General features: G+C 38.8%; 1 protein-coding gene across 3 annotated transcripts; it reads right to left on the bottom strand.

The window, feature by feature from the left end:
- Window positions 1-4371: 4371 nt before the first annotated feature.
- Window positions 4372-10774, bottom strand: LOC143303885 (phospholipase B1, membrane-associated-like). 3 transcript variants are annotated; one of them, XM_076625987.1, is made up of 8 exons: window positions 10488-10774; window positions 9716-9811; window positions 9111-9322; window positions 8831-9007; window positions 8077-8375; window positions 4757-4935; window positions 4631-4678; window positions 4525-4547 (listed from the first exon to the last, which is right to left on the bottom strand). In XM_076625987.1, the coding sequence occupies exons 1-8, from the start codon at window positions 10615-10617 to the stop codon at window positions 4540-4542; spliced, it is 1149 nt and encodes a 382-aa protein (XP_076482102.1). In that variant the 5' UTR covers window positions 10618-10774; the 3' UTR covers window positions 4525-4539. The 3 variants fall into 3 exon arrangements, with proteins under 3 accessions (XP_076482101.1, XP_076482102.1, XP_076482103.1); XM_076625986.1 differs by having other exon boundaries at window positions 4372-4678; XM_076625988.1 differs by lacking the exon at window positions 4525-4547 and having other exon boundaries at window positions 4566-4699; window positions 10488-10773.
- Between the last annotated feature and the right edge of the window lie 14776 nt (window positions 10775-25550).

Genomic DNA, 25550 nt, shown 5'->3' on the forward strand with positions numbered 1-25550 from the left:
AATTTCGAAAAAATCATACAAAAGAAGTAAACGGGTTGGCCAAGAATATTGTACATTTTTCTTTCTGCAAGAACTCTCACTATTACCTTGTTATGTAACATGTTTTAGTGACTTTAGAAATTTGGGCAGAGTCCAACCTCTTTCTTTTAGAAAGAGGATAGAACAGTTTTGGAAGGGCAAATTCATTTCGACATCGTCGAAGAGAGACGTTAACCCCTTCCCGTGCCATTTAGCTCGACGAAACAGACCAGACTGATGCTCGTAAACAGGAACTAACACTCTGTCACGATCGTAACGGGCAAAAAACAATGCGCGAGCTCGGCTTGTTATGTTTACGTTTGACCCAAGTATCTAGTCAGACTCGCGATATTCATGTTTGGGCCAAAATCTTCATCGCGAGTCTGAGTCGCTAAAGTACGGGAAGGGGTTAAGAGGACTGTATAAACGTAAAATTGAAGTTAATCGTAATTGTAGTATAGATTTAAGTTATTTCGCTGTACGTATTTTTAGGCTTCTTTATTTTTAGTTCCTTGAACTTCTTTCCTTTATTATTGTATTCTTTGTTATTTAAAAAATGTTTTATTTAGTTCCAACGCGAGTGATTCGGGTGTGTAGTGTGTGTAGTTTTTTTTTTTTTATTTATTTGTTGAAATTACAATCAATTCTCGCGTTGAGAATTTTCAGTAATTTTTCTGGCGTGGCGCAGTGACATGGCTGTTTATTTATAATAAGTTAATACTTATTATAGATAAGTATAATTTATAAGTATTATAAGTAAGTGAATGTTTTTAATTTGGATAACTAAATGAATCTAGCGTTTAGGTCTAGCGGATAGTGCCTCTTCAGCCTGCGAATCTGGTCCGTCATATCAGGTAGTCCAGTGATTAGGGGGTTTCGGTGTTTGTTGACTCTTTTGCTATATCTGTCGCTATATTTTGCTATTTCCTCTTTGACTGTGGGTATCTTGAGGTCGCGATGGATGGTTTCGTTGGTAACATACCAAGGTGCGTCTATTAAGGATCTTAGCGTTTTCGATTGGAAGCGTTGGTGTATTTCAATGTTGGAGTTACTTGCTGTTCCCCATAGTTGGATTCCGTAGGTCCAGACAGGTTTTATTACGGTCTTGTAGAGGGTAATTTTATTCTGTATGTTTAGTTTGGAGCGTCGGCCCGTGAGCCAATAGAATTGTGGCGACAAGGACTATGGAACTTTCCAACAGCTCCGCGATACAAAGCGCTACGCTACGCCGTCAAAACGCGACACGATGCACTCAATCTGTCATCGATATCTTCACGCTTCTTCAGCCGAATTTCTCTGAAGGGCATACAGGCGCCAGCCACGAGGGCACTTATAACGAACGCACGCCAGTGGGGATATCGATGGGCAACGGAAAAAGAATCAGTTCTGTCGGAAAAATAAGCACATTCGACCACGAGCCGCGAGACGCGAAAGACGAAAGAAACGGGCACGCTTTTATCGAGAAATCAACCGAACGACGCTATCGTTTATCGACGTTAAGAATCAGCCGATGTTAATTGCAAATTGTCAGTTGTTGTTATCTGTTTAATAAACATTATTGGTTAAATATCACCTAATCTACTTCAGTACCTATTACACCATTCCACCTCAGAATTTTTTTTAGTTTTAGTTGCTTCGTTTTATCTGAGATAAAAGTGTTTTTTCCGCGTTAGTCTCCGTTAGACTAGTGTGTGTAGTGCGTACAATACGTGTTGTGTGTATCATTCTCATACCACAGTTTGTTTGTAAAAAGACAGAGCTATATATGTCGGGGTGACGTTGTGGATAGGGTTGTATGTGTTTAATGAATCTCCATTGGAATTAGCCATCGTTATTGTATAACAAATGTACGGTTTATTAACACAAGTATAGATACCACAGACTTGACAATCAACCACGGCGATTAGGCGCTCGCGACACTAGTGACAATGGCCTTAGGTTCGATAACGAATCCGCGGTCAACGTGATGATAGATGTACGTGCTCACAAAATTTAAGTCGGACTCTTTGTTAATAAAACGTGTAATATTCATTGATCGTAAGGCGTCACTTTTTTCGTCCATGAGATCGTAAGAGAGAATGACTTTCCGTCCCGATGATGCCACAGAGGAAAACTATGGTAGGGTGTGTCTAAGGACACGAGATCATCGGATTCATCGAAGATAGCCTTCGTTCAGAAAGTGGGGGAAATTGACGTTCCTGCTAATTGGTCAATCTCCATATCGGTGGTTAGAAAAAGATGCTAGGGAAGGTTGCTAGCGGGAAGCGTCGTTCGTTGAAAAATAGATCTGCCCTATCTTCCAGTAGTTGGGACAAAGATTGTTTGTCTGTTTGAGAGACTTTAGATAACTAAATCTTAATATTTATAACGGCTCTCGGGCTAGCTGATCATGTACTGTGGATACGCGTCGGTATCTGGTAACCTTCATACTCGAAGAATAGGATCTGCGTGTGGCGAGCCACGGGACAGAAACCGTTGGAATGTTCACTGTCGCGTGCCGCTACAAATATTTCTTTTAAGGAGAGCTATAGAATTGCTCCGTACCTTTGTTAGACAAAGCGTTCATCCCGTGACGGCGGCTACGTTCGGCGACTGGCTGTCGCCTCGAGCCCAAGCTCATTATCACAAATCTTGAACAAATACAATCGGATTGAAAGAAGACAATTGTTTCATTATGCCTATGATAGAATCTAGATTACGGTGTTAGGGGATTATCCCAAAGATCCAAAGGGGAGGCTTCGATGTCCTTTCATCTCCGACATATATATATATTTACGCGGAGGAAATTCGCACGGACGCCAGGCCGCTTCTGGGGAAAGCGGCGTGGTAGTGTCGGACTCTAACCGACTAAAACCTCCACGATGACCATCCCGGCTGCGAGCGTGAGAGGCCCGGGAACCAGTGCGAGCGACACAACGCCCCCCCCCCCCGCCAACGCCTAATACAGCCACTGATGGAGCGGTATGTGGCCATATCACATTGCGCCTCCTCGCCGGAGCAACCGTGACCGGTTCCCCTACCAGACTGCTTGGCGGCCCCGAGGCGTTGAGCCGCCAGCTCGAAAACCCGAACGCCAACGCCACATGGAATTCCCAGGCGATCACCCATCCAAATCTCGGTAATATCTGACATTCGGTCATGTTACACTAGCTAGAAAAATTTACCGATTGTCCAGCTGGACAAATTGTAAAATACAAATTATGATTTAATGACGATTATGTGAATATGAAAAGTAGATTCTTTTTCTTTCCTGGAGATCTCCTTCCATCTTTCATTTCGGGATTCATGCGCGACTCACGTTCAAAACATATCAAAGATATGCTATATACGTATGTCGGATCAGGATTCGAATTTTGGGCGCGCGATGACTCTTCATGTGGACTAGCCATCGTTTCACAAAGCCGAGATTTTATTTACACGTATATACAGGTCTATCACTAAGCTTAACAAATAATAAGTACAACTAATAATAAGTCTAACAAACACTAAGCCTAATGAATAATACGATCTACGAATAATTAAATTAAATAATACTATTAGCAATGTTTGAGTTCAAACGAATCCACGGTCACCGGGATAACTCCTTACTAAGCGAAACTAACTTAGACGCAAATGCGATCCTCGAAAACGCTCGATGTATCACTCTCCAAGGCAATCGCAAGAATGCCGGCCTCGTGGAGATTTTTCTCCCTGTACGATTGCATTTTGTTTTCTATCCCCGTTTGGAAGCATCGAGAAGGTTCCAAACGCCGTTGCTAGGCACACTCGTTGGAAGCATCGAGAAGGTTCCAAACGCCGTTGCTAGGCAGTTTCTGCCTGGAGTTTTGGTTACTAAATACAATGTATGTCCCATTGCATCGGCACCTCCGAGGCAACATCACACGTGGCTCGGCCCGCTCTCGAGGCCGCATGCCGCCACAACCACACTTCTCGGAAAACACATACAACCACTCCAGACCTCCGTTAGATAAAACATCCATCCCGTGACCGTGGCTACGTTCAGCGACCGATTGTCACCTCGAACCCAATCTCGCTTATTACAAATCTTAAACAATTACAACTATAATAAAATCTAGGCTAAGGTACTAGAGGATGTTCCCAAAATCTCCAAGGAAGGGCTTCGGCTTTCCTTTCATCTCCGACACGTATATACTTTAAACAAAAGCGAAAGGGGAAATAAGCAACTAGTTAACTAAAGCGAAAAGATAGAAAAAGCGAAACATCTTCGAAAAAGCTGAATTTTACGTGGAATTTGAACGTCCGACGAGGACTGGGAAAATGTTCCATTGGTCAACGTATTATCAATTTTCATTATTACTTTTATTCGCAAAGAACTTCAATTACAAGAGCAATATGATAATGACTGAAATCCCACAGTAAAAATTAAATTCAACATTGGTTGTTATTTTTGAACATTTGCTGATTATAATTTTTGTCATTTTTAAATAGACAAATACGAAGATTATAATACATCTTTCACTTACAGAAACTGTTCTAAACTTCTCTAACCATCCTTAAGTTTCATTGTTCTGTGAATTTTCATACGTCATCAAGAACGGTCTTTCCGAAGTAGGACACAGAAATTTTTCAAATAACAAAGTGAGAGACTTACTCTTGTTACCAACTGGTTGCAACAAATCGTTCCACAGATTATTCGCATCTTGGGAAACACAAAACATTTCTGATTATCAACGTAACACTCATGAAATAATTGTATAGTTTCATCTGTTAAACTCACATAGTGCATGTAGTTTTTGACTCCAATGAAAGCAATCAGCGTTAAGATATGAGAGGTCGGTAAATCCATCCTCGGCAACAGGTATTTTTGCATCTTCCAGAGTCGGTAAAATTACTACGGTGAAGTCATTTCTATGAAATTCTGGATAATTAGCGACTTCTTCGTCAATCTCTTGCCACCTAAAAAAATGAAACAAACTAGCTTATTCTTCATATGCATATTAAAATATATATCAAACGGTACTTGAAATGCGTTAGGGAAATAATATCGCATAAATGTGAAATAAGAAAAATAAGCTGATTGCAGTGCGAAATGTCGCATCGCGCTGAGACAGAAGTAAAATGCCTTTGTTAGTTACCAAGACTTCGCATTTTTTCAGTATAAACATCTCACATTTTGGCTTCGTAATTACACTTCGTGATCATTTGGATTATCATAGTAACTAAAAGTTCGTAGTTTTTTACAAATTATGTGGAATAATCCACTGCCAAAATTAACGATTTCCGATACACGGTATGGTAATGGAAAGGTGCAACACTTTTTCAAGATAATTAGGGTAAATGCCGCATTCCTAATCAGGATAGACGCCATTGATTTAGTAAATGCTAGAGGTGAATTGAAACTGTTTCGCACTGAAGGAGAATTGTCGATGATTCATTTACGGAGAGAAAGAAGGATGAAAGTTGGGGTATTTACACCATATTGATACGACACTTTCACGGAATCAGTCGATAGCCCCTTTGCGTTCACGCGTCATTCGAGTAAGGGTCTCGCCGATCTTCGTGATAAGAGAAATGAAATGTTAGAGGTTGTCATGTGTAGGACCTCGTCATGTTTATTGCTACGCGTAAAATCAATCGGCAAACTCGCGCGGGCCGCGAAATCTCAGGAGGCACGTCCTGCGCGTATCTCATTTACCCCACCATCGAACCTTCCGCACGTCTTCCGTGCATGCGCACGAAATGTCGAAAGTGTTGAGTTTATGTTAGCTATCGAAGCGACGACATTTAGAATACCCCCGAACGAGATGATCGCGGTGCATGTATCCATTTTGTATAAACATTATTTATATGCGCTAGAATATATTAATCACTTATGGTGGCAATGGACTAGAGGAAACATTGATCCTCTCTATTCGAAAATTTAATGGGACGATTTTCGAGTTGCTGTTATGGATTTTAATGAATAAGCAGATTTAACGTCTAACCTATGATTTTTCTTACAAGGATGGTTTATGTTTTCGAATGCCACAATCTTTTTCTCTACGACTTGTACGAGGTAAGCTGCGGATCTATATTCATTCGTGTAAAATAACAAAGCGCGATTCTGTTGTTCTCGATTCTCATCTTATTTTAGCTTCAAGAATCTGTACCGAAACTTACCTGCGGTATCAGACGAGTATCGATACGTTTGTGGTGTTTCAAGTACAGTACTTGTTGGTATCGGTTAGTAAAGAATCAATATCCTGATTAACTGAACAATAACTAATACCTTTGCCTTTGATATTAATTGATAACAGATTGAAATTCCTAGATCGCTGTCGATAACATCGATACCGTATCGAACACATCACTAGATATGTGTTATAGAAATACGAACTCGTCGTCTGAATAGACGCTCATAATATAAATTTATAAATATACTTATCAGTGTTTTTCATCCAAAATCGAGCCCGACATTGCTCGAGTCGTCAATAAGATCTTAATGTGAATTGAAATCAAAGATGATGAATCTATGTCGTTCTCTAATAACTCGTTTCAATAAAGTTATTCACCAACATATAACGAGAATGGAATACGCTTAAATATGAAATAAAAATTAAAGTAATTGGGCACAAAAGCTGCTGCGCCTCCGATTTTGATGATATTTAACTATAATGTAAAACTCATCATTCAAAACAACATTATGCTATAAACATTATACCATTACCCGACTTTGGTTTCCGAGATATTTGCAAAAATCTGCTGCTAATACTACATTAAATCTTATCTATACATGCACGTTCATGGCAACGTATGCGTCAGAGTGGTGCGATCGCTTATCCACTGTTTCTATAAACACATCATAGCTGGTGTGAAACGATCTGTATAGCGGATGAACTCCTGGAAAAGCGAAAAAGTTTGACAAAATACGGGACGAAGGCAATGCTAGTCAATGTCGACGGCTAATAGCCTCACGCGTTCTGCGGTTCCATTATACTGAGCGACAGGTGAGATACTCGGCAACACTGAGTACCATTGCCGTCACCGCGTGTTTTGTCAAACTTATTCGCATTTACATTAAAAACAAAACATGATTTTCTGGCTTTATTGAAGCTGTCCTTAGCAAAAATGTTTGTTCTATCGCGTGCTAGTGTTGGATTCTAGATAGTGTTGTAGACATTTAATTTTTGAAATAAGTTGGAAAATCTAAGGAAAAGAATGACGCTTTCTATGCGTTCTTCTCGCTTTAATCATTATCTACACATATTTAAATGTCTATAATACCATAACAGTACATATCATTTTATTCAAGAGAGCCACAGTATTTTTTGTCCAAAACACATCTCGATACACAGCTACTAATGTAAAAAAACAAAACATTCGCGAAGTTGCGAATTTGAATTTTTCTTACATTTTTTCTCAAAATTGAGTTTTTCAAAAGCTGTGCGTTCTAGCAAAAAATGGTTGGCCAATTCGTATTTAGCTCAAAAGTGTGTACATGAATTACTTGTTGAAGGTTGCAAAACTAAATGCGTGTTCAAGAGCACAATCCGTATTGAATGTAGATCGGTCTTTCAATTAGGCCGTCGTTAAAGTCTGATGGCAGTCAGCCTCCTCACGGTGCGACGACTGGATTGCTCAGTATTGATACTTTTCTAGAATAGGGTTCGACTTTGTATAGTTTTTGACAACCGCTGAGATATGTAAGACTTGTGCGTTCAAAATGTTTTTTTACGTTTTCGAGGTAGTTAGAATAGTAGTTAGGTAGGATAAATATTAAACAGTTCGCCCGTTATAAAGATTATTTGCAGGTCGCAGCGATGTGTTTATAGACACACAACAGTAGATGTGTGGTCACACCATGCCTTATAAGTCAGATTCAACATAGTAGTAGCAGCAGCTTTCTCCAAATATTTCGGAAACTAATTGAGTTTACCCACTGTAGGAAAAATGTTGAGTTTCACAACATACTTAAGTTTCATTAAAATGGGAATTGTAGCCCCTTTTATCTATAATTACTAAGATTAAATATAAAGTATGATATAACAAAATTCTTGTAAGTGTTTAATCCTCAAGCACAAAATATTTAAAAAGTTAAATTCGGAAAATTATACAAACCTCTCAATTAATTTATAATATTCCGGTCTTTGATTCCTAAATTGTAAAGCAAACATACATGAGCATTCAATCATGGATGCCAAATAGCACCGCAATGACTCTCTTCCTTTGTGTGCAGCAACCAGTTCCTTTAAGTGAGGTGGTGGTATAAGAGCAACAAAAGTTCTTGGTAAATTGTCTCTTAATATTCTAAGTGTATGAATTAAATCTATTTTGTGATCATTTAGCATAGTCCATGGAGAAGAAGTTGCACACATATTAGAGCAAAAATCATTACTTCCAATCATCAACGAAATCAACTGTAAAACATAAAAATGTAGATACTATTGCGTAAACGATTAAACAATAAATGAAATTATACTTGCATCTTATACTTGCAATTTCATACTTGCATCCAATCTTTTTAAATTGTAATTGTAATTTTGAATTATATTGCAAGTGTGTTTCTAGTGAATAAAAGGTAATGTAATTAACTTTTGAAAATAGTTCACCAGAACTGCAATGAAATACTTCTCGAATTACAATGCCAATAATTTCATTATGATCTTTATTCCTTATTAATGAACGTATAAAGGCCTTGTCTAATTTTTATTTTAATATTTGAATAAAAATGGTAAAGGTGAATAATTTAGATTTTATGTGAATTTATGTTCCATTAATCAGTTTTTAATTTCAATGATTATGTGCATATTAAAACACCACCTGTCATGTAGTAAATATGTATAATATATAATTACTTTGTCTACATACGAACCTTCCAATGTTTGTTTATATCTACTCTCGGGTCAACTTTTATTTTATTGACCAGATATGTCGCCATGAAAGTCATATCTTTAGACATAGCTCCAGCTTCGGCGACGTTTAACTGCGCAGCTGGATCAGTACTTATAGCGTCTCCAAGTGAATAACCTATTAATTTAGGATTGAATTCCTGCATATAGAAAAATCGGACTATGAAAGATTTCAGTATTCGCATTTATGGCGATAACACAAATCGTGTGCGTAAACAATGCAGATGTAAAAAATGAACATACTTTAAGAATATTAGGGAGAGTCAGGTACTCTCGCCAAGTTCCTTGACCGCCGATACTACCCACTATGCCTCTATTTTCAATGTTCACTTCGAACGTATAAATCGAAGTAACTCCAGCGCCGATTGTCACGGAATCACCCATTGCAGCAATGACATCTATGTCTCCTGGTTTTAAATGGTGAACCGACTCGGGAACTTTCGAAGACCTGCCGGCTAAACAAATTGAAGTAAACACATTAGAATACATGTGAACTTCAAAAGATAAGCATCAATTTTACTATTCTTAAACTACAGTGGGGTGAGAAGCTTATAAATGTTATATATCTTCAAAAATGATATTAATAGGACAAGACTATGGATGAACTCGAAATCACATTGACATTCTTGTAGCCATTACAAATTATAAAGAACAGCGTTCTTCACTGTAATTTCCTGCTACAGAAATTTACCGATTGTCCCTAGGATAAATTGCAAAAATTATTGGAAATAAAAGAAATCTGCGATTTAAATTGAATAATGATTTTAAAGAATAAATACGACGATATAATATTTACAAGTGATATCATGAAGTATTTGACAATAATAATCATAAATTTGGTTAAGTACCTGTTACATTGCAAGGAAAAGGGACGTCTATTGGAACTTCCGTTTGAAATTTATATTTATTCCGTAATTGAGACATTCGATCGCCATTTCTTGTGCCTACAAAATAGTTATTTTAAAACAATTTACAAAAATACTTCATCTGTGATGAAACATTGCACGCGATATGTCATAATTCCGATCAAGTAATTACAACGAAGGATTTCAGAACTTTTACAAACGTTATCGAATTCGTTCTTAATTTTAGATATACAGATGTATGTTTTCACCTCTTAAATTTAACGTGCATATTTTAATCGTCTAGAGTTTTAATAGTATGTGACAACTTTCGTGAGCTACTGTATATTTTCAAGATTTGTGCTATAAATAAAGGCGTTCAGTGGCGAGGTATCAACTTTTCCCGCGCAGCCCGTCACTAACTTAACCAAAACCCAATTTCCATCTGAAATCACAATCAGGTTGCTGCCTCTTATACTCGTATAACAAGACTGACCAGTATTTTAAGAACAAATGGAAATGGACATCTTTTGATTTCACATTTACCTAACAACTCGTCACTTGCAAAACTTGTGCAAGTTTTTGTCTACTTTTACCGAAAAAAAATTTCGACAACTTATCATTTTATCACGAAAATATATATATTCACAATAAAACATTAGTCTATGAAAAATAAGATACACAATATTTCACTTCCTCCAAAAAGCATCTCTCAAATCAAAAGAAAGTGATATTATTGCATAAAGACGTAACACGAAATAAACTAAAACAGACGTACCGTAGGATTGCGTTAACCAATTACGATATCCACGGTAGATGGAACTGAGAATCGACGTATCCAAGGCAGTTCTTTGCGACATGGTCAGCACGCATAATTCCAATACAAGGCACAGATACAGCTTCTTCATCGTAAGTTTTCTTGCACAATCAAATGATCACTTTTACGTTTCCACAGTGATTTTTTATTTTTGTTGATTATAAGAACAAAAAGATATAAATTTTTTCGATGACTGCTAACTGCTACGCGTATTATCGAGGACCTTGATAGCACCGCATCCAGTCTTAGCTGTTGCTAGTTAAAGATCGTTACGAACACTGTTCGCACTCATAAAAGGTTTGAATCTGTTATGCTACATGTTCATAATGTGAGATAAATTGTATTCTTTGATTCAGATACTCCCATCTCAATTATTTTTCTTGCTTATGTATTTGCATTTACGTCGTTAACAAGGTCAGGAAAATTAATAAATACGGATAGGCAACGCCTGGGCAATTTTATTTACATATTATATTGTCACGTCCCGCGCTGCGTACGCGCCGTAACGTAGACTAAAACTACCAATAGCGCGAGTGAGCGTCTCAATTTGAGATTCAAATAAACTTTAACAATTTGTATAGAAACCAAATTCGAGCCTCACAATCACCACGCAATAACCCGTCATACGACGACCCCTCCACGTTAAATCTAATTATAAATAACCGTAGCGACATAGAAGATAGAGAGGTAATTCCTTAGTTCCGAGTAGTTAAATCCTCAGTTCTGTGTGATTAGTTCCTCAGTTCTTGGTGATTAGTTCCTTGGTTCTTGGCGATCAGTTCCCCAATTCTTGACAAGTAATTGCTTTGTTCATAGCGATTAGTTCTCAATTCCTTTAGCTCTTAATTTCTCAGTTCCTTTGTCTTTCAATTCTTTAGTTCCTTAGTTTTTCAGCTCTTAGTTCCCTTAGCTCTTAGTTTTTGCTCTTAATTCTTAAGTTCTGTAGTTCTTTAGTTCTTTTGCTTTTAGTTCTTTGTTTCATTAGTTCCCTGTTCTTGTCAGTTTTGTTAATCGACGTGTTTGTATTTGTCAATTTGTAAATTATTGAAAATTAATTAAATTAAAATCTTGTAATTAATAAGAGTGAAAACGTATCGCGAACGATTGTAACTTCGAGTATTCGAAATCTCAACGACAATTCTGTCAATACCCAATTAGAATTAGAATAGACATTTGTTGTGGAGAATATTTGTCTAATAATATATAGCGGCACAAGAGTTAGAATTCCATTCAAATCATGTTGTTGTTTTGCTTCGGAGTATGAAGTTCGTTAGGTTACGTATAATGTAAGAATAAACAAACTGCGAGCAAAACAACATCGCCGCTACATGTAACCATAAAACAAAGACAAATTTGAATCTTCCGACTTCCCCCTGACGACTATAAATAAACGGACGCGATCGCAAACGGATTATTATAAACTGTATCCAAACGACGTTACACACGCCGTTTTACGACTAGGACATTGTATTGACGATTTTAAATACAATAACGATTTTACTTACCTACTAGTAATCTGATCATTCAACCTCCTACAAATTGGTGACCCCGACGTGATAAAAGTGATAGAGATAACCGGGAGAGTGTCGATAAGACTTCGAACTCCGCGAGTATTAGAGCGTTCGAGATGACGAGTACCGGCAAAAACGAGCTCGGTAACGTGGACGCGGAAAACGCGGAACGGATGATGTAGAGCTGTGGTTTAATGCGTTAGAGGCACAGTTCAAACACGCCCGGATTACGAGTGAGGAGGTCAAATATAATACCGCCATCGCGAATATCGATAAATCTTATGTTCGACTCATCCGCGGCACCTTATCCAATCCACCGGAGAGCGGGCAGTACGAGATCCTCAAAAAGGAACTCATTAATAGGTTGGCGAGTCAGACGCCCGACACCTATGTAAAATAATAGAGAGCGAACAACTAGGCGACAGGACGCCTTCTCAATTTTACCGGGACCTGAAAAGCCTCGCCACCCCTGCAACATCGGACGAACTCATCCGGACTCTCTGGGAAGGCCAACTCCCGGTGCACGTGCAGCGCGTCCTGGCCTCCGCCCAGGATAAGAGGCCCGAAACTCTGACCACGATCGCCGACAGCATCCACGAAATACGCCCGGAACTAGGACAAGTATTGTCTGTCTTTGTTCACGGGTGCTTTCCTCGGCTTCAACTTATCGCCATACAGAACCCGGGCACCCCTAGGGCCATAGGGGTTGGGATACGCCCAACCATCGCGCAAGGCACCCAGTGCCTTGCTACCTTGACTAGCTAAGCCTGCAGGGGCTGTCGCTCGTTACAGATCGAACGGGGCGATTCTAAGCCCTACCGTCTCACCAGGACGGTTCCGGAGCAGGTGGGACGCTGCTCACCCGCCGAAGGCCATTCGGGGCGAGCCATTACCCCCTAAATCGGCCCTCTTGTCAGCATCTTGGCCATCAACCACTGTCACCACGAGTCCAAACCCATAATTGGCCGAGCAGAGGGGTCACTACTCCCACCGGGCTTACACTCGACCGCCCGTGGTACCATCCTAAGTCATTGGTGGGACTATCGTGTGGATTTACCGCCACGTCACTGCCAGCCGGCGACCTGCTAACCGTACTCGACAGATCCAGATAGGACTCGCGTAAGCGGGGGCCTCAAGGCACAAAGTGCCCGGGAACTTATCCCGACGGTCCTATCCTTGGCATCAGGATCCTGGGTGCGCTACTACCCAAGGCCACGTAGAGAAAGCATAGACGAGCCTCTCGCCTACACTCCCGGCAACCTTCCTTGCGGTGTACAGAGAGGACTCACGCAAGCGGGACGCTTGTCCCGACGGTCCTCCCTGGCTGCGGGAACGTGGGTTTGCCAGCCCCCATAGACTTACATAAGCAAGTCCTCCCTGCGGAGCCCATATCGGGACAATCGAAAACGCGGTAGATCATCGAACGTTAGCAGTAGCGCAAGGTAACGACGATGAACTACGCCAAATCCTCAATTCCGATTCTCGCACGCTGCGGCTTGAGAAGATCCGATTTCCTGAAAAAGACACCGAAATATACTGCGACACGTCGACCGGAACCTTGCGGCCGTTCGTACCGAAACAACATTACGACACAACGTGTTTCAGTCGTTACGCGGACTTTCCCATCCGGGAAAAGCTGGTGACGACGCGTTTTGTCTAGCCGTCTGTAAACAAAGATTGCCGTACGTGGACGCGGCAATGTATACCGTGCCAACGTAATAAAGTCACCAGGCATGTATCATCACCAGTTGGATCGTTCGGAACTTTAGCAGGCCGATTCGAGCATATACACGTGGATATTATCGTAATGCAGTATTCACAGGGCTTTCAATACTGTCTAACGTGTATTGATCGTTTTTTCGCGCTGGCCAGAAGCCGTTCCCATTGCCGACATGGAAGCGCCAACCGTTGCTGCGGCCCTCCTATCGACTTGGATTTCTCGTTTCGGCGTCCCTTTAAAAATAACAACCGACCAAGGACGCCAATTCGAATCGCGTCTGTTCGAAGAGTTGTGCCGGCTGCTCGGCGTCACGCACCTACGCACATCGGCCTATCATCCTGCGTCTAATGGGATGGTAGAACGCCTACAGAGACAGCTTAAAGCGGCGATCAAATGTCACGACACGAGCAACTGGGTCGAAATTCTGCAAATCGTGCTATTAGGTATTAGAACCACGATAAAGGAGGATCTAAACGCAACGGCAGCCGAGATGATATACGGCGAGTTCTTTTTACCAACTAAGCAGTGGGCCACCTCGGAATTCGCAACCCTGCTCAAGGAACAAATGGAGAAAGTCCGGTCTCAGCCCGTTACACAACACGATGAAAAGAAATTATTCACTTTCCGCGAGTTGGAGTCTTCCGCCTATGTATTCTTACGATACGTCGCAATTAGAGGTCCTTTACAGCAGCCTTACGATGGACCGTTCAGAGTAACGCGAAGAGGCGAGAAAACGTACACTATTAATGTCAACAATCCCGGAATAACGGTTTCCGTCGACCGGCTAAAGCCAGCCTTTGTAGTACCAGAGGATCTCGAAGCGAAAACCGCCGAAACCCGTGACATGCTTATTCCAGTAGAGCAAACGAACGCTCGCAACGAAAGCGGCGTAAATAGTAATAACGAAAGCAACGAAGGAAACACTAATAATACGTACGTTACGCGGTCTGGCCGAAGAGTCCGTTTCCCGATCGGCTACAGGCAGGTTTCGGCTAGACATCATAAATTATCAAACACGGGGACTTTCAAGGGAAGTGCAATAAAAACGTTATCACTGGTAGGAGGGTGATGTGGCGGCACAAGAGTTAGAATTCGATTCAAATCGTGTTGTTGTTTCGCTTCGGGGTATAAAGTTCGTTAGGTTACGTATAATGTAAGAATAAACAAATTGCGAGCAAAACAACGTCGCCGCTACATGTAACTGTAAAACAAAGACAAATTTGAATCTTCCGACTTCCCCCTGACGACTATAAATAAACGGACGCTATCGCAAACGGATTATTATAAACTGTGACCAAACGACGTTACACACACCGTTTTACGACTAGGACATTGTATTGACGATTTTAAATACAATAACGATTTTATTTACCTACTAGTAATTTCATCATTCAACCTCCTACAAATATAATAGGATTAAGCGAACATTTATTTTCACCAACTTTGATCCTGTCCCGTGCCAGTACCCCTGCGCGTAGCAGGTTAGTCGAAACGTGGAGATTAATTGCCAATCGCATTAAACATCAGACAACGCTACCATTTAATCTAAATTCAAAAATTAACGGCAACACAACCAAAACGAACCAAACAAACACGTAACAATATAACGTGTATAGACTACCGTTATTTCTTATCGTACTTTAAGCATACTATAAAAATTGTATAACAAGAAAAAAGATTTGAAAGAAAAATTTTTCTCAAGAAAAATGTTACAGATGTTGCTTTCCTTGACTTTCATACGTTAAAAATGATAAATTCAAGTTAATATACCTGCTAAATTAATATAGTTTTGGATAAAAATAGGTTAATACTTTTTTATAGAGAATGCCGAACTGGATTAACGTATTAAAAGACATATGAGTTTATTTGAAAAAACAAAAGTGACTTTTGCATTTTCTCTAAACCTTATTACCACATTTTTCAGTCTTTTAAATCCTAGAATCCTTATGCGAAGCATTTTCCCGTATTCTCTGAAATGAAAATATTTAAGTGAACGGAGTTAATACGGAAGATGTTAGTTTCTAGTTCGTTACTGGTTGCTAATTACATGTTTATTCGTTGATTGCTTTGCCGAGAATTTTTTTATTTTTTTAACGTAACTTATTTTCTAACAGGAAACGTCATCATTAAACTAATTTATAATAGAAAAAAATAATTTTACGTTATTCTAATCGAAAGTGTATTCTATTTGAAGTTTATTAAAGTTGGCACTCCTGATTTTCAAATTTCAATATTTCAGTAATTTCAATATTAACTGTTCTCTTACGTTGCCGATTCTCCTTACCAGCTGTTGGGTTTCGTCTGTCCATCGTGCCCTTCTGGTTGGTCCTTTTCCGGGGATTTTACCTAACATCGAAGTCATCAGGTTTACAGCTCGAGGAGAACATGTAATTCGGAATTTCCTAAAAAAGGGATTGGGCCTGTCCATAAACGGATGGCCACTCAAAATTCCGAACACGAATTATGATACTTGAATTTATACTCAGTTTCTTCAATTGAATCTCGTGCTCCAAGAGAGGAAAGCAATAGCTCCAGGTTTTGTAGTATTAAACCAATTTAATAGTATAATTCGATAGACAGTAACATAGTTACAGTTAGATAGTTACAGACAGTAACATAATATCACATCGAAGTTATTGAATTTATATCAAGAGCCGGTGATGCAAAGACAAAGAAATATAATGTTTGTTCGACATCTTTTCTGTTTGCGATCGTTAATCCGGTACACTTTTACGTGTATATATCGGGGTCGAGTCGACTCCCGACCACACTAATCTAATACAATAAATATAACAGTATAAAAAGTTCTTGACAGTTTACTTGTTTAAATTTTTATCAGTGTATAATGCAAATGTGAAAGGAGCGAAGAAAGCAGAGGAGCAAAGGATCATAAGAGCTTCCGTTACCCTGTTATCGATTAACGTTTAAGTCTCATTAGGAAGTAAGTATACGTACAAAGACGCGTATTTAGTTTCCATGTAGAACGTCATAAAAAACTTCCTGTTTGCGTCGATACGTTACAGAGCGGGTTACACACTGACCTAATTGTCTCATACAACTTCCTCTCATTTATTCCGGTAATTGTTATGCATGATCTTATAATAATAAGATTTTTAGATACTTCCTCTGTCGCTGTGTGTAGAAACAACGATTAATGGATATATATCTTTTTCCGAAGATGAACCGGAAGCACATATACCAACAATCCTCATTGCTATTGTATATATTGGTTTTGTTCCATTTGGAATTGTTTCCTCGTTATTGAAACTACGTAAAACATAATAACCTAATAGATACTATAGAAACAAATATAATATTATGTAATATTTTCACAAAGTCAATAACACACACATGGGATACATTGGGATATTGCAAAATATCTCAAGACATTGTAGAAAATGTAAGATATCGCTCAAGACATGGTGAAAAACATCACATAATATATTACACAAAATTTGATCCTTAGATTTAATACATTCATGATGTACTTGATCGGTCAATAAATATTTATCCACAGAAGCAGGTTTCTGTTGATCTTCTTGCTCTTTTATAGCTCTCGTTGCTGTTTTTCTTGCTCTCTTCACTGAGCGTAATTTGTCTTTTTGAGTAATTCATAGGTTGCGTTGCGATTTTTTTAAGGCAGAAATACGTGCAAGTGTAAAATTCTATATTATGTTATATTCTATTTATAACTTTGTAGAAGTCTTCATTTTTAATCATAATTCAAATCGCTGCTATAATGAATAGATAACGTTGCATGTAACACAAAAAAGGTAAGTTCGTGTGATCCCCAGAATGTAGTACGTGAAAAGACATTGCATGTTCTGCCTATTCTGTACTTTGTTTGTATTGTCAGAGACGAAGTTTCCTCTCTGCTACTACAATCGAAATTTGATATGCTCCATCTATGAGCTGCTGTTAGAACTAGAGTTAGGTATAAGCGATTACACAGTGGTAGATTCGTATCATCAATCATTACAGGGTTTGGTTTTACGCGAAAAATAATCATTTACGTACCATAACACTATTCGCATATAACAAATATTACAAATATAATTATTACTAAAATTTACTTATGTACGGCGTTTTTCCATGGACTTTAAATCTCTACGGGGCAATTACGGACAGAGTATTACTCTAAATCAAACATCAAGCATACCATTCGTAATGAGCCAAAAATTTATGTCTATTTAACAAGTCAATGGGAAGAATAAGATATCATACAAGTCATTGCATCTACAAAGAGTCAACAGCTCTGCTTTCTGCCGAAAATAGCATCTACGTGATCTAGTTTCAACGCTTAATTTTCTATTTAAATATTCTCAATATTCTCTACCTATACCATGAGTTTGCATTGCTTGCGATTTAATTACTTTATGTAATTGTATTTTAAATGTCTTTTAGAGGCTTTCGTTAAATATTTTGTTAAACTGGTTAGTTAAATTAATACAAAGTGTCTAAAATTCATTTACATGTTTATTTATCGTTACAATTTCGTGTCATTTATTTTCATTTAATGCAAAAATTAGGAATATTCATTAGTCTTTAATACAATTTATCATCGGTACATGACTAATTAATTTCATCACGGCTACGGAAAGGAGTATCCTCGTATATACAGACAATCTTATAAAATTCAAATTATACTGAATAAAATTTGCAATTCAGATAGTTCACGCGACAGCGCTCGACGTAGCCTAGACCTTCGTAATCTAGACATAGACGAGGTTATGTCATAACAAAGCCGCAGAAACCTATCTCAACGTAACAGGTAAACGTGCCAAGGTAAACTATACAAATGAGGATTGAGAACACAGACTGTAAGAATTCAAGACCAGCGGAGAACAATGTCGCATAAATGTACTTGTATTTGGTGACATCATACAACTATCCCCGGTAAAAGAACGTTGTTGTTTCGTACAACTACAGCGACGTGATTATATTACAATCACATTGCAGATATTAATTCTTGGTACCAATTTTCAATCTCCGAACTCGTCACGAATATAAGGTAGAAGAACGATACAGAGTTTATCGACCTATTAAATAATTTGAGGTGTATAAGTCGTGTCCGTGATGATTGTGGCTGGTGGCTGTAGATGTCGCTGCTGGAGGTATTTCCTATTTTGAATCGTGAAATAAAAATCGGACTTCGGTCGCTGGGATTCGATCCCGCGTTCGCAACGTTCGTAACCTAATGCGCTAATCATTGCGCTGCCGTCATCCGTTAGTTGTTTATGTCGAGTGGCGGTATTTGTGCTGTCGAGTGCCACCACAAATTTACGATTTTACACAATTCCTCAATAAGAAATATTATGCGAGCGAAGGAGAATTCCTCTATTCTGCGAGTTTGTGGTTGGTGCAGCATTAAGAATATTCCCGACAGCAAAATTAATGGACGAAAATGATACAAAAATGAGATAGCATAATCACATTGTCTATACATTACTTACTCAGTAAGACGAGTTTCGCTAGGTATGGAAAAAGATCATCCAAGAATGTTATTTCTGCAAATGTAAATAAATGCAGCGGAATCTTGCATACAATAGCATTAACTGAGAGATTACGAATTATTTTACGACGAAACATGTCAATTCTGGTGGTTTGATGAACGGCGCAACGGGAATCGTAAAAAAATTTACATCGTCAACACTTTGAAGAAATCAGCTGGAAGACGGGGCATTCCCGAACTCAGTGCTTATAAAACTTAACGACGAATCCATTGAAAGCAAATTCAAAGACATCGATGGCTACATTCCGATATCTCTAATAGTGCAACATTTCAGGCCATGAAAGGTTATGAAATTAACGTTAAACGCAGAATGTTATCCCTTATCCTAAGCTGTAGTGACTGTATATAAATTACGAAACCAAACTACACCAAACAGGGCTGTAATTGGTCTTGGCAAAAAGAATTTTTCAAAGGACCAAATCTACTTTGCTCTTAGTCGTGTTAAAACGTTAGACGGCCTAGCTACATCTGATTTAACGCCTAAGACATTTATTAATGAATCCTATGACGAAAAGGTACTTGCAGAAATGCAAAGATTACCAGGACTTTCTTCGCCAAAAAAACAGCTGAAGCCTACTTTCTACGACCAGTATGTCAAGAAACGACCCAAATATCTTTGAAACGAGGAGTTAGTAATAAAATGTAGGAAACAAGTCAGCATTGAATGGCAAACCTATATTTAGAACCGGGCGATGTACTTCCCCAATGAAAATTTTGTAAAACAACCGCCCAATTTCATCACTTCCAGCAACTAGTTTGTGAGAAACGGTGGGATACAACCGAATGAAATGACGAATAAGACAGTTCATTTGCAATAACGATAAGAATAAAGAAATTGAACAAATTTCACAAGAGAGACCAATCGTTAGACTATCTCTACAAGATGCAGTATGTTTTATCCCAACTGGTTGATCCAGCACAGAGCGATCGATACGCATATATAAAAATGGTCATGATTGCTTGACTGACTACTTGACAATAATCATGCGTGAAAAATTCTTTAATGGGATCAACGGAAGACATACCCTACGCGAAGCATCTTAATATCAGTTCAACGATTGCAGAGCAATCACTGAAAAATTAACGCAAAAAGATTATATCACGAGACCAACGGGAGAATATGCTCTATGAGATGCAACAGGAATCGTTTTGGTTCATCAAGCCGTTCCATGAAAATCGATAGACATACACGAAATCGGTATATCATTCATCGGTGAAATTAATGTTTTAAAACAGAACATAGTTTAGAATAAACAAATCGGGAAAGTTTTCTTAACAAGATTAACGAAAGAGTATATCCTACAAGATGCATGAAAAAAAAGGAAAGAAAAAGATATAATCATTGAATTAGAAGTCCCCTCTCTCGAAGTCGATATAATATAAATATCACTTAATCGGATAAAGGTTTATCCCAATTAAAACATTTGTAATTGTTATATTTATATATTATAACTATTATAATAATTATATAATGTTGCAGATAAAGGAACATGTTTAATATACTGAATATAAAGTATTCTTTTCACACTTTCTTGTACACTTCTTTTTATATTGGCCTTTACAATGAACTTTCTTTCAAACGTTAAATATAAAATTTTGTTATTCTTTGGTAATTTTATCATTAACGCATAACTGAACAATCTCTCCACGGATACAGAAGAAGACATTGGTGTGTTATATCAAAGAAAATATACGTCGAATCAATGTATAATCCTTTAACATATGCAAATCACGACTTTAGCGGAAGAAAATTTTGTGATTTCTAATTCTGTATTAATAGAAACTCAATTATAGATTTCAGATTGTGACGATCCAAAGTCGAAAAGGTCATCATCTGTGGTATCAATATCCTCTGACGGTCCCTAAGGAACATAAAAAGGAGAAGACAAGTTACGTAAAAAAATAATACTGCATACGTTATCGCAATAATAATAAGGAAATTATTTTATCTATACGTACTTGTCAGCAACAACCGTTTCAAGTTCTGCATGTAATTGTGGATGGTGACTCGTTTCGATGTAATTCGGCCATCGAGATTTGAATTATAAAAACGAAAACGCTATAAGTGCAGTTTACTTAGCCTCAATCGTGGCAAAATAAAAAGATGATACCAATCTTGTATAGAAACTCTTCAATAATCCTTTAACTAATGGCGTACAGAACTTGTATTACCTTTCATTAATGTTTCTAACCTTTTTCTAAACATGAAACCGAAAGCGCAATGCCATAATGTGGCCCTTTTTCTCTCTGGATGATATCTAAAACTTTTACTAGTGGTGTTTGCAACGAGATCGCATAGGAAATTCCATCTTGCTATTCCTGTTCTGTTCAAAGTATAACTTTATGTATTTTGCATAATTTCGGCAAATTTAGGACGTACGGTACATTTCCGTAATGCATTGCATTTGGACATAACGTTGTTGTTACTTAAGAGCACTGTGTCACATTTTTCACACATTGCCGTCACGCAATCAATTGTAGTTCATAAACTTAAAGTGTGAGCATGTCTAAAATGTTGTGATAAACACGGTCTGATATCCAAGGTGAAAGATGCATCGTCTTCAAGATCAGTTAGATAATTTTCATCTTCATGATTCAATCCCTGATTTCGATATTCCTGATGCTGATGTTGCCGATAATCTCTCAATGTATTTATCACATTGAAAAGTATCTACACCAATGCTAAACGATATGCTAAACAAACGAAATGCATTTACGGAGCTACCGGCATTGTCTATAATTACTGTCTGTATTATACTAGAACAGTGGCAACACTTGGCAACATTGTATACCGCTGAAGCAAAGTGCCTAATGAGCCATCTATATCCTAGCGGTCCTTCCGTCGAACGTTGGAGAAGAACGCGCGGCAACGGTCGCGAACGCCTAATAAACGCGTGGATAGTGGGGATATTGAGGGGCGATAATAAGAAAAGAATCGAATCCGATCGACGGTTAGGTCCGAACCAGGAAGTGAAAAGGTCGCGTTGTAACCACGCAGCGAGACTGAGTAGCGAAACCGAGAGCGATACGCGACGCGATCAAAAGAAGACACTTGTTAATAAATATATTGTTGATCTAAACACCAAGTGATTATTTAACGCGCTACACCCAATATCATCTCAGAACTTTAATCGAATTCTAAGTGAATCTGACGAAGAATATCAGCAATCTTATTAAAACTGTGTACGCCTTTGAACTTCATACATGCCAAAGTTGCTGGCTGCCGCTCGAATGTAATTCAACCTAAGCAACGTACAATGACACCGAGGAAACTCCTTCTTCTATTAGACCACGCATTGGCTGTAGTGCATACATACCGTATTTCATGTAATTGTTGCTTTAACTGAGTAACCGTGTTCAGATACATCTCACTTTGTTCGACCATTCGCGAAGAGACGCGATCGCGAGGAAGCGCGCCAACGGGAATCGTAAATTCCCGTTTCGATTATGGAATCGATGCCACGAAATGATCGATCCTCTATGTCGGCCAGGATGATAGAGGTGGTTGAATTTATTATAACACTGAGGTAACAGGTTACAATTCACACTTTATTTCAACAACTTGTAGATATAGACAGTGACGCTCGGTGCGTATAGATATAAGTTAAACCGATGACTGATTTAAAGATGCAAAACCTGTGCTGAGATGGTGACTGATCTAACGATGAGAAACCAGTGCTGATGTGTTGACTGATCTGTAGATGATAAACTAGTGAAGTTCGGTGACGATGCTGTCGCAAAGGAAAACTCTTGCTGGGTGTTGGTCGCCCCACCACTGGTCGCTTATGGGTAAAAATCTCGGGAAAAATGGGAAAGCCCCGTTTCCCTACCTTTTTACCTGATGGAGCAATAACCATGAGGAACCTCTTGACTTGAAGGTGTTTTATACCAATTAACGGGCTTAAGCGTAAAATCGAAAAGCTTAGATTTATGACAGTTCCTTATGATTATTGCGGTCCGACTAATTATATTTGCACAGCTAGTGGCCGCATCGACCGAGGAATGGATTCCGTGTTACGCAAAGAGTCACCGGACTTAACAGTAGCATATCGCTGTATTTGGTCTTATTTTGATCATCAAAATTTCACAAGTACGTTAGTGAAAATTTAATTTCAAAAAATTCTAAACAGTAAAAAGATTTCTCTGTTTCATTAGTATTGCCTCGTCCAATGTCTTGATGATTCTTGACTGAAATTCGTGATCTAAATTCCGCAATTAGATAGTAAACTAGAAGTAGAAACGATTCTATTCCTAAAGCTAGTGACAATGAAGTGTTACACGTGGCGAACGTAGAAAAGAATAATGCGATTGAAAAGGAAAGAGAAACAGGGACTGAGAGTCAAAGTATTCGGCGACGTATAAAATATGAAGCTGCGTAATACGCTGAGACCTTTTTCAGCTGAAAAATCAAATTTTCTTATTTTTAATACCCAATGAATAGAACTTTTACCAACTGTTTGTTAGATGTTTCCGATTAAAATGGCAAAAAGCATGATACAATTCGTAGCATATTTGCTTATGCTGAATGTTATTAAATGCATATTGGTAAATCAATATAATTCGTATTGCACCGTGTTTAGTCTCATTTTAATCAAAAAGATTTTACAAATACGTTGGTAGAAGCTTAATTTAGAAAAAATTGAAAAGAAAACATACGTTATCTCGATAATATCTGACATGAAGTAAAATGCTACAACTGCAATGGAAAGTACCCAGCTAGCTACAAGGGCTGTGTAGTCAGAAAGCAATTGCAACGTAAGCTGTTTCCGCCGCTTCGAAACAGGACGCACAACAACTTTCACGCGTAACAGGATAGCACAGAAACTGAGACAACAACAAATCTACAGCACGTAATGAACAATAACCACAGTAACACCAACACCGTTGGTTGGCATTGTTTGGATGTCAATGACATCATCAACAAATATTGGTTGGGGAGGGGGGATTCTATGTGCGTGTTGGTTTGGCGGCGGGTCTGCGATTTCCATAGCGTCGTTTGAGGATTCCAATACGGCGAACCTGTTGTGAGTGTTTATTTGTATTGTTGATTATTCGTTCCGGATGTCGTTCGTGTTTGTTTTTGATGTTTCTATCTTTCGCTTTTTTGAATTAATGGCGTCATTGGTACGGGGGGATCTGCTGCACTTTTGCCACGGAGGAGGTAGCGTGGGGTAGTTATAACTTTGCTCAGGAGAGCCTGGTCGTGATTGCTGGGCCATCATCGAGCTAGTTAATTCAGAATGAATAACTAGTCGTGAGATTATGAGGCTAGTATTCGGGTTAGGGTTAGGTGTATGGGATTTTCTTCTCCCTAAAGGATAGGAAACACTTGGCTGTGTTCACTTTCGACGGTTGAGCGGCACGTGTTGTTTTCGAACTTCACTGGGTACTACAGACACGTCTGCACGCTTCGGCACTCAACAGCGAACTGATAGCTTTCCTTAAAAGAAATATTTGTAGCGGCACGCGACAGTAAACATTCCAACGGTTTCTGTCCCGTGGCTCGCCACACGCAGATCCTATTCTTCGGGTATGATGGTTACCAGATGCCGACGCGTCTCCACAGTACGTGATCAGCTAGCCCGAGGGCCGTTATAAACACTAAGATCTAGTTACCTAAAGTCGTTCAAACAGACAAACAGTCTTTGCCTCAACTAAGGGAAGATAGGGGAAATCTATTTTTTTCAACGAACGACGTCTCCCACCAGCAACTTTCTCTCGAGGGCGGCTAGCATCTTTTTGTAACTACCGATATGGAGATTGACCAATTCGTCAATTTCCCTTATTTTCCGAACGAAGGCTATCCCCGACGAATCCGATGATCTCGTGTCCTTAGACACACCCCATCATAGTTTTCCTCTGTGGCATCGTCGGGACTGAAAGTCATTCTTTCTTGCGGTCCCATTTTTTTTTATTATTTATTTATTTACATTTTACAATTTGTCCAGTAGGACATTTGGTAAAATATTATAGCTTAGTCGTGTAATAATATAACATGTGGATGGCTACCCCCAGTGGGATACCATCTTCGAATTTGATTGATTTATTTCTTTAGTATAGTGAGTGTTTGTATGTTAGGTTATGTCCTTGACAGTTCAACAATCATCGAGAATACACCTAATGGCTCCATTCACAGCCAACACACTCAACTTCAGCCTTAACTCCACTAAAAACAAAGGAGTCAATCGAAGCAGCCACGGAATACTTAAACACGAGCATAATAAACGCAATCTGTCTCTCCACACCGACAAAGACGTCTATCAGCAAACAAGAATATCCCC

This window comes from Bombus vancouverensis, chromosome 17 (genome assembly GCF_051014615.1).
Source record: "Bombus vancouverensis nearcticus chromosome 17, iyBomVanc1_principal, whole genome shotgun sequence".
In the NCBI taxonomy this organism is placed as follows: domain Eukaryota; kingdom Metazoa; phylum Arthropoda; class Insecta; order Hymenoptera; family Apidae; genus Bombus; species Bombus vancouverensis.

What these genes read in the sequence shown, in the direction of transcription:
- LOC143303885 (XM_076625986.1), bottom strand. Translation starts at nt 10,617, where the DNA reads ATGAAGAAGCTGTATCTGTGCCTTGTATTGGAATTATGCGTGCTGACC. An exon ending in TTTTCCTTGCAATGTAACAG is followed by an intron (nt 9,323 to 9,715) that starts GTACTTAACCAA and finishes CAATTTGTTTAG; the next exon opens with CCGGCAGGTCTTCGAAAGTT. An exon ending in ATATAAACAAACATTGGAAG is followed by an intron (nt 8,376 to 8,830) that starts GTTCGTATGTAG and finishes TATGTTTTACAG; the next exon opens with TTGATTTCGTTGATGATTGG.